The sequence below is a fragment of the Tenrec ecaudatus genome, chromosome 11 (genome assembly GCF_050624435.1).
Source record: "Tenrec ecaudatus isolate mTenEca1 chromosome 11, mTenEca1.hap1, whole genome shotgun sequence".
Classification (NCBI taxonomy): domain Eukaryota; kingdom Metazoa; phylum Chordata; class Mammalia; order Afrosoricida; family Tenrecidae; genus Tenrec; species Tenrec ecaudatus.
The window spans coordinates 6,046,908-6,057,139 of NC_134540.1; the positions used below are offsets into that span (position 1 = coordinate 6,046,908).

The 10,232-nt window shown below is 51.2% G+C and overlaps 1 protein-coding gene across 1 annotated transcript; it reads left to right on the forward strand.

Moving 5' to 3' along the window:
* Positions 1-265: 265 nt before the first annotated feature.
* Positions 266-496, forward strand: LOC142461632 (thymosin beta-10). Its single transcript, XM_075563583.1, has one exon. The coding sequence runs from the start codon at positions 317-319 to the stop codon at positions 449-451; it is 135 nt and encodes a 44-aa protein (XP_075419698.1). The 5' UTR covers positions 266-316; the 3' UTR covers positions 452-496.
* The last annotated feature ends 9,736 nt before the right edge of the window (positions 497-10,232 follow it).

Genomic DNA, 10,232 nt, shown 5'->3' on the forward strand with positions numbered 1-10,232 from the left:
GCGCCCCTGCTAAGTAGAAAGTCAAGAAGGGGAAGCTGTTTCAGCAACAGGAGCACCCAGGCAGGCTTCCTCAGCTGGGCTGCCAGCCCTCTAGGGGCACACACGGTGACACAGTGGGCTATACATTGTCCTGCTGACCGCAAGGCCGGCAGTTCAAACCCACCCACCAGGGGGATCCATGGGAGAAAGATGAGGCTGTCTGTTCCCATAAAGATGCATTAAAACTCAGCAGCCCCAGGTCTCTTGCTGCAGCGCTGAGAGCGGGATCGCCCAGGAGCTCGTCTGGAAGCCGGAAGCCAGGGATTGCGTTAAGAAAATGGCAGACAAGCCAGACATGGGAGAAATTGCCAGCTTCGATAAGGCCAAGCTGAAGAAAACGGAGACGCAGGAGAAGAACACCCTGCCGACCAAAGAGACCATTGAGCAGGAGAAGCGGAGTGAAATCTCCTAATCCGGGAGGATTCGCCCCCCCCCCCCATCGTCCACCAGACTGAGGTGGAGGAAGAGTCACCTGCAAGATGGACATGAGCGACAAGCTGCACTGTGAACCCACCGGCCTCCGGGTCTCCGAAGGGACTACCAAATTCTCCGGTCTGCCCTGGGATACTATAGAAAATTATTTGTATGATTAATGAAAATAAAACACACCTCGTGGCATAAAAACAAAACCAAAAAAAACCTCAGCAGCCCCAAAGGGAAGTTCTGCCCTGTCCGGGAAGGTCACTATGAGTCAGAACCAACTCAGTGGAACTTTCTACTTCCGAGTGGCAGCCTTGCAAGCCCACAGGAGCAGTTCTACCCCATCTTCTGGGGTCACTAGGAGTCTTCATCGACTCGGTGGCACTCGAGTTTGGCTTTTGGAGTGGCGCGGTGCAAGGGGTGCCCCACTGACGGGAAGGATTGAGCTTCGGGCTGCTCACCCGAAGGTTGGCAATTCAAAGCCACCAGCCACTCTGCAGGTGAGAGCCGAAGCTCTCGGTCTCTATAAAGAAGCCTGGGAACAGGGCGGGGCAGCTCCACACCATCATGTGGGGTCACCCTGTAGAGCAGCTGCTGCTCGAAGGCAGTAGGTTTGCTTTGGGGTAGGGTTTGGTGGCAGAACAGTCACGTGCTTGACCCCAACGGTCAGCTGTTGACACTCACCCAGAATGGCTCCGGTCTGGGAGGACAGCCCTGGGACACTGTTTCCGTAAAGATGAAACTCATTTCCATTGAGTGGGTCACCGCTCGTAGGTGCCCTGCTGACACAGGGGTTTCTGTGCTCAGCTGTTAATACAAAGATAATACAAAGATAAGTGGGGTTCAAGTCTACCCAGAAGGTCCGTGGAACAAAGGCCTGGCCATCTGCTCCCATAAAGATCAACTAACACCGCCCTGGCCCCCGGCAGTGAGGAGGCCTGGTGGTGCCGTGGGTTACGCACGGGGCTGCTGACCTCAAGGTCAGCAGTTTGAAACCACCAGCCTCTCGTTAGGAGAGAGATGTGGCTTTCTGTTCCTGTCAAGTTCCTGTCTGGGAAACCTGCAGGGGCAGTTCTACCCTGTCCTATGGGGTCACTGTGATTCAGCATCCACTCGCTTAGGGTGAGTTTAGCTTTTGGTGTTAAAAGGCTCTCATGGGGTCCTCCTTCTCCTTCACCCGGCTTTTACAAGTATCCATGGACTTGTTTGGAACCTAACAAGGAACTGAAAGGTTGGTGGTTCAAACTCACCCAGCAATACCATGAAAGAAAAAACAAAGCACACCCATAAACATCTCAAAGTACTGCTACCAAGCCAATTCCTACAACTCCTAGCCACCCTCCCAGGCACAGAATTGTCCCCTGAGGCTTTCCGAGTCTGTAACTCTTTAAGGGGCCAGGCAGCCTCTTAAAGACCAGGCAGCTCTCTCCGAAAGGCTGGTGTGATGGCACCGTACAAGAAAGGCCTGGCGATCTGCTTGTACACAGATCACAGCCTGGGAAACCCCACGGCGCAGCCCTACTCTGTAGGTGATCCACACGGGATCACCAAGCTCCAAAGGCACTGCGGTCGGGCCGATGCCAGCCCACAGCGACCCTACAGGACAGGGTAGAACAGCCCCTGTGGGGTTAGGAGGCTGGAACTGTTAGTCTTTCTCCCCCAGAGTGGCTGGAACTCAGAACTGACTCCAAGGCCACTGGCTTGTTGTGCAGTTGATGTTCTATTCTGTGGTTCAGCCACCTTACAGGGTGGGGTGGAGCCACCCCCACAGTGAGCCCAAGTCCTTGGTGTTTCAGACACAGGACACAGTGCTGTGCTCCCCAGTGACTGGTCTCAAACTCAAACTCTCTGCCACTGAGTTGCTGCCGACTCGCAGAGAGCCTATAGAACAGGCTAGATGCGCCCCCGGGGGGGTTCCGAAACTGCAACTCTTCATGGGAACAGAAAGCCTCGTTCTCCTAAGTAGCAGCCGGTGGTTTCGAACTGCTGGCCTTGTGGTTAGCAGCCCAATGCGTATCTACCACACCACCAGTTACTGATGGAACACCCCGGCCGATGAGGCCACTTGCTGGCCGAGGAAGTGAACGCGTCAGCTTGCTGTTAATCAAAATACTAGAAATACAGCCGAATTTAAGATTTAGTTTATTAAAAAAAATTCAAAATGTAACAGCCCCCACCCTTGCAGTAAAAGCTCCTTTTAGACTTAATCAGTGGGGATGCGCTAACTCAGGAAGGAGTCAGGCAAGACCATTAAGATAAATAGTCAGGCCCTGAAGCCTTGCCCCATCAAGGCTTCAAGGGGTAGTGGTCTAATAAAGCCAGACACAGAAGCAGCCCCCAACTTAGACAAGGGCACATGAGGCTTCGTGATTTAATGACCCCTGAGAAATGCAGGTATAGATAATTTACTGCAGATCACTGCAAGGCCTGTCCCTATTTTTTATCACATTGTTTAAAATATCAGTTGTATGGTGTGATCATCGTTGTTTTATAAGGTTGTATCATTTGTATCCTGGGATCTTCTCAAAACCCACTAACCACTTCCTGCTACCATTCGCAAACCTGCTCTTGGCCACAAGAGTTTAAGGTATGTAATTTGCTTGATCTTCACGGAATTTCTGAGGCAATTAGGAGGTGGAAAACCCCACCGTTTCCTTCTGTCTGGCACTTGAAAAGAAACAGCATTTCTCAAACCCGCTAGGTCTCTGTCTTTGGTGACAGGCACTCCCAGACTCGTGTTTCCCAGCACTAAGACACTGCCACCACAGTCACAGGCTGCAGCTTCCAGAAGGAAGCCGCCGCATGGAGCTGTGTTTCCGGTGCCTCTGCTCAGACATGAGAGACCTCTTCTCCATTAAGCTCATTACCACCCTTCCACAACACCACTAGGACGTGATGGCCTGTCACCCTGCACCCCCACAAGGGCCTTCACTCCCTTGTCTCCCTGATTCCTGATTGGCCGAGGTGGAAGTTCCTTAGACAGGAGGCCATCTGACCACAGCAGGGCAGGGTACCATCTCCTGGACACCATGGATCTACCATCCGCACTGCTTTCACGGAGGCTGGGGGACACAGCATTTTGTATTGGGGGAAAAAAAGAAACAACTTCAGGTCACAGCTCTTGAATTCTCTTGGAACCCAGATTTCTGGAGTCCATGGAAGTTGGGGTATCCCACCCGGGCCAGAGCTCTCAGGAGCTCTTTAACCTTGAAACAGTGGTTCCCAGAAGCCGTGTTGGCACAGTGGATTAAATGCTGGGCTGCTGCCTGAAAGGGTGGGTTTTCAAGCCCACCAACCTTCTGGCCTTGAAAAAGAGAGGCCATCTACTCCCATCATACTGAGAGTGACCCTATAGGGCAGGACAGAACTGCTCCTGTGGGTTTCTGAGACTGTGACTCTGGACAGGAGGAGAAAGCCTCATCTTTTTCCTATGGAGCAGCTGGTGGTTTTGAACTGCTGACCTTGTTTGTGGTTAGCAGCCCAACGAGTAACCACTATGACCCCAGGGCTCCTTCTAGGACAGCGGTTCTTTCCTCATGTGGTGGTGACCCCCCAACCATAAAATTATTCTCATTGCTACTTCCTCACTGTCATTTTGAGAATGTTATGAATCAGGTGACCCCCGTGAAAGGGTCATTCAAGCCCCAAAGGGGTCTCGACCCACAGGTTGAGAACCGCTGTTCTAGGTGAAAGAGACCCACCTATTAAGGACACAGACCAGACGAAGATGACTCATGTAGATGAGCGGGGCCATCCGAGTGAGGCCACGAGGTATTCACAGACTCATAGCCCCTGAAATAGGAGCAGAACATGAAGGAAATTCACAAAGCCATGACCGGTGGTAGATGAATCCATCACCATTGCAGGCGGGACTCTAAGGCAGGGGGAGGGACCATGGCTGGGATAGGTGTCCTGTTGCAGATTGTTAAGGTTTTACAGGATCAAGGCAGGCCTCTGACCGCCTTGATTGGGTATAACTCATGACTCTGTGGTCGTAGCACCTCAATTTCCATCCAGACTATGCCCAGGGAAGTGCCTGAGGTGAGACGCGCCTGCCCCTCTGTGCTCTGGCCTGGGGCACCCCAACTCTCTCTGCCTGAGGACAGCCTTTTTCACACTGCTGGCCATGGGTGAGGCGTTCTGGGGGTGGTGTGCTTAGGTATTGGGCTGCGATCTCCAAGGTCAGTAGTTTGAGCCCACCAGTCCCTCTGTGAGAAAAACATACAATCTCAGAAACCCACAGGGGCTGCTCTACCCTGTCCGACAGGGTCACAAGGAGTCGGCAGGGAAGGGGTTAGTTTGTTTGGGGGCCCAGGGTTAGAAAGAAGAACTCAGGGGCCGGGGATGTGCGTGAAGACTTGCACGGTGGATTCAGGGCCCCCACTGTGCACACTGGAGCCTTGCACAACGTACGTGCTCAGAAGGCAAGCTCTCGCCCACTGTGTCCACAAAACCGCCCACTTCTCTTATGGACTTGATAGGCTCTCGGTTTTAACACTTCACAGGAAGTGCAGAGACCGGACTCCAGCAGGAACTAACTGTGACTGTTGACAACCCGGGGCCATCCATGAACTTCCATGTGTCCATCTCAGGAGGTTTCCACAAACCACGAAGGCCCCGTCTCAGAGTCTGTGGGTGTCAGTTCCTGGAAGGATAATGAATTACCCCCACCCCCCCACCCCGACCTCCACTCCCACCCCCACCCCGTGGCCTGGGAAGACTATCTCCTCCCAGACAGATTGAGTGGAAGTTGGAGTTTTGCCGTGGTTTGTTTGTGTGGGGTGAGCTGTAAGTCTTTTTGAGGGTCATGCTGACAGACGGCATTCTAAGGTGACGGGATGGCAGTGCAAGTCTGTGCCCAGCCTAAAATCCCCTTTACACGAGTGAACCTTGTAGCACAGAAACCACGTCTGTGTCATGTTGACAACATGGACATCTCGTTGCCTGCCTTCTACAGGGTCTGGGCTGAATCTTAGCATTTAGCGGCACTCCAGAGAGGACTTCTCAAAGGATCCTGTGTTTTTGAAGTGGGTGGAAGCACCTCTAGCTGGAAAGCCAGAAGGAGCCTTTTATCAGATGGTAATTTAGTGCCCTGGGGGCGGTATGGGTTATGCAAAGTCAGTGGTTTGAGCCCACATGCTGCTCTGGGAGAGAAAGATGAGGCCGGCTGCTCCCTTGACAATGCCAGCCTCAGAAGCCCACAGGGGCAGCTCTACTCTGTTCTGTGGCGTTGCTAAAAGTCTAAGTAGATTTGATAGCAGTGGATTGGGCTCAGTGAATTTGGAATTTGGGGATCTCATGATACCAGCCATCGGCACTGATTATGGAACAAGGAGTGGAGCGCGGCCACGAGCGGCGGAGGGGTCTGCACCAGTGCCCGAGCCGGGTCTCTAGGACCCCACCCCTCCCAAAGAAAACCCCACTGCCAACCAGTCAAACCCTGACTCACATCGACCTCATAGAGATGTTCCTCGGGGTTTCCCAGGCTTTACAGGGCCAGAGAGCCTCGTCTTTCTTTCTCGGAACAGCTAGTGGGTTTGAACTGCTGGCCTTATGATGAGCAACACAGAACCCACCAACCACCAAAACCCAAATCACATTCTCTGCCAGTGAGTTGATTTCAACACAAGGCAACCCTATAGAGCAGGGTAGAACTGCCCCCGTGTGTTTCCGAGAGTGCTACCCTTTATGGGAATAGAAAGCCTCGTCTGGGAGGGCTGGTGGTTTCGAACTGCTGACTTTGTGGTCAGCAGCTCCGCTCCAGACCACTATGCCACCACCAACCACAGGCTGGGAAATGGAAGCAAGCGTGAGGAAGACAGGCTGTGCTGCCTCTAGCCAGTCTTGCGTGAGGCCTGCCTGGTCGGCAGCTACACAGAACTACCAGAATTTCACATCCAAGCGTTGCTTCCGGCTCACCGCAACACGGTGAGCAACAGAACAGGACACAATCATGCCCGTTCCTGTGTTTGAGCCCATTGCTGCCGCACTGTGCCCGTCCATCTGCAGAGGGTCTAGACCGAAGCCCAAACCTGCTACCATTGCGTTGATCCTGAGTGAAGGTGACCCTTTCAGGCAGAGTAAAACGGCCCCCACGGGGCTCCCAAGGCTGCAGTCTTTACATGGGAACAGCCTGCCTCATTGTCCTCCCAAGGGCGGCTAGTCGGTTTGAACCCCGGACCTTGCTGTTCAAAGTCAAGAATTTAGCCACTATACTGCAGGTCCTAAAAACCAACTCATTGCCATCTAGCTGATTCTGACCCACAGAGTAGGGTGGAACTATTCTTTGTGTTTCCAAGACCCTACATGTTTACCAGAGTAGAAATTCTTGTTCGTGCTTGTGCTGAGCAGCTGGTGGGTTTGAATCCCTGACCTGTGGTTAGCAGCTCAGTGTTCAGCCTGCTAGGCCACCAGGATGCCTATCTAGTGCAGATCTCATCCTGGCTAATACATACATGTGTTAAAGTAAGCCTTTGAAGTGATTCAAACTGGAATGTAACAGAAAGCTCAGCTTAAGAAGAACTTTATATATAACTTCTCATGGGAAAATTTTTTGGGAGAAAGTTACTTAAAGCAAACTGCTCCCAACCCAGAAAAGGTTTCTTACTGAATAAACATGAAGCCAAAATGAGATGCATGACAGGCCACTGGCTACAAAGATGCTGACAGAAAGGAATCTTAGCTATTCTAGCGCCAGGGGACCCAGTCCCTTCCCTTCATGTTCCCAGATAATTGTTCATTTTCTAATCTTTCTGACCCAGAGGCGGTACAGACTTTATAATCATCTCCTTCTAGAAACCTGGAAGGTAGGGGAGATTCACCTGAAGGTGAGAAGACCTCTTAGATGTGTATATATTCATATACATTCGGAGGATACAAGGAATTTAAAATGACAACTTATCTAAGCTGACTTCTGATAGAGCGGGGGCCAACGAGAACCTTTTCCCTAGATTCAGCAGGAAGAATTACAATATCCTTATTTTCAGTTAAGGAACCCTGGTGGCTCAGGAAGGAGCCCCGGTGGCGCAGTGGTTACAAGTTGGGCTTCGATTCCCCATGGTCAGCAGTTCGAAACCACTGGCAGTTCCTCAGGAGAAAGACTGGACTTTCTACTCCGGTAAACAGTTAAGGTCTTGGAAAGTCACAAGGGGAGCTGTCAGTCAGCATTGACTGGATGCAGGGAGCAGAGAAGCGGCTCCAAGATCTTTAAAGTGTCCTGCTGCTCGCTGATAGGTTGACACTGGAGATGATGCAAACCCGCCAGTCTCTCCGCAGGAGAGGGACAGGGCCTCTGTAGAGGTGACAGTCTTGCACACCTCCTGAGGCAGTTCTGCTCTGTTGTGTGAGATCACTGGGAGATGGAATTGAATCAGCTCAAGGGAGGTGAATTTTTAAAAATTTATTTTTCAGCTTTTAATATTTCTCCTTGGTTTCTAGACTGGTGAAGTTCACTTCTGAAGGGAAAAAAAGTTGCTACAGGTTGTCACAGGTGTTTAGTAACATTTTGAAAATGTACCATGCTGTGAGTGGGGGTACACGTACCCCTAGACCACTAGAAAAGCCAGGCTGTCTTTTGTCTTCTTTTGATGTGCTCCCTGCAAACCTCCCGCCCCCAAGAAGCTCCACAATCTTCCTGGAACAAGTCTGTCCTTTTACAATTCCATTTTCCCATAAACACCGCCCCAACCCCACAGCTTTATTGGCATGAAAGTCACACATCCTAGAGTTCAGTCGTTCAGTCGCATCCAGATGCATGGCACAATCCGTTTTAGGACATGCTCTTCATTCTCGCCTCATTGCAATGAGCTGCCCCCAGCCTCCCCTGCCATGCCTACCTCCATGGAGCCACTAACCCAGTGACTGGCGATCTGGATTTCCCTCTCCTGGATCCACATACAGAAAAGCAAACCACAAAGAAACAAACAAGAAGAACAACGTAAAACAGCTCAACACACCAATCGAAAAGAAAGCAGAAAATATTTAAAAACGAGAGCACATTTAAGTGGATCACAAGGGAGATCAAAGGACAGGGCGCTACATTTAACCCAACTGCATCTGCAACGATCCACTTTCCGAACTCCTTGAAGTCCCTTCATGTAGTGTGTGTGTGTGTATACACACACATATATGCCTGTGTATGCTTACACGTACATATACACACGTATGTGCATGTATGTATACACACATGCATGATTTTGGTGGGGTGTTGTTGTGACTACACACAGCAGAACATGCACCAAAGTATCCTGCATGTGCAATTCAGTGACATTGAAGGCATTCTTGAAGGCTGCGCAGACATTCTCAGTCTCCTCATCTGAGTTGCTCCTCGCCTACCAGCGTCAACCCAGGAGTCCTGCTGGCTTAGTGGGTGGTGGCTTGGACTCCTAATCAAGGTCAGCAGTTCAAAACCACCAACCGCTTCATGGGAGAAAGATGAGGTTGCCTCATCCCATAAAAACGTGTAGCCTCGGACACGCACAGGGGCAGTTCTACTCTGGGAGCACTATTTTTTCTCAGGGCCGCTGTGAGTCGGGATCCACTCAACGGCAGGGAGCTGTAGGCTTGCCTGTTTGGTTTTTAGCTGACTTTGAAGTTTCCTATTTAAGCTTTCCAAGTTGCTGCTGCCAGTTTGACTCCATAGGTAGATAGGTCTTAAAAGCACACACTGCTCCAGGCAGACATCCCGTCCCAGTGAAGGCCTGTCTTCCCGAGGCCACCTTTCCCCCACGCCGCCCGGGGTAAAGGAACTCACTCTGGGGGTGGGGCCTTGAAGATGGCATCCTTTCCGTCTTTCTTGAAAATGAGGAAATGGAAACTTCTTGGAATTGGTCATATTTTCACTTGTAATTTTCAAGCATGAGTTCCCGAGAAACCAAAAGACAGGATTCCTAGCGCCACGACGAAACAAGGTAGGGATAAACGACGACATTCACGTCAAGGGAGCATGCACGTGATTAACAAGTGGGAATCATAAGCATCATCACTATCCCTGCTCCTCCTAGTCATCAAAAAGCAGTCCCATGGCCACGGGACCACGCCATCAAACGTGTGTCTTAAGTGCCCAGGGAAGAAGTTTCCTCCCGGCCTACCATTCCATGTAAGCATTGTATCCCACTGGGTGTTGGCATGTTAACACTTAACATTCATCTGACAGCGTGAGCTGTCCATTCTCGTTCTTTTGTGCCTCAGGAGCCCTGGTGCTGAAGTGGTGAAAAGCTCCGTTGCTAAGTGACAGGCGGATGGTTGGAGCCCACCAGCGGCTCCGAGGGAGAAAGAGAGGGTGCAGTTTGCCTGTAAGCGGAAGCAACACAGGGTGGTTCTACTCTGCTTCCTAAGAGCGCTGTGAGTCAGGAGTGATTCCAGGGAACTGGCTGGGTTGGCATTCCGCCTCTAGGTTAGCCATGGCACAGAGTTTTTGATGTCTTTATGCTGACTGACTGGTCAGCCCATGATGGTCTCACACTTTACAAATCGGAGGCTGGGCAAATGACCCAAGAAGCCAGCAGACCCGAAGAAGAACTTGGCATCAAGGTTGAGGGAGATTGATTAACGACCTGCAGTAGGGAGAGTACTCAATTTTGCTTGCTGAATGCAGAGAGGACTCGAAGCACTTCCTGATGCCGATCAGACATGGCAGCCTTCTTTATGGATTGAAACACAAGGTTAAGAACACCCCAATCCTCTCAACTGGACAGACAGACCACAGCATGAGAAGCACAGAGAAGAGAGAAGTGGTCAAGGACCTCATTGCACTTGGATCCCCAATCCATCCT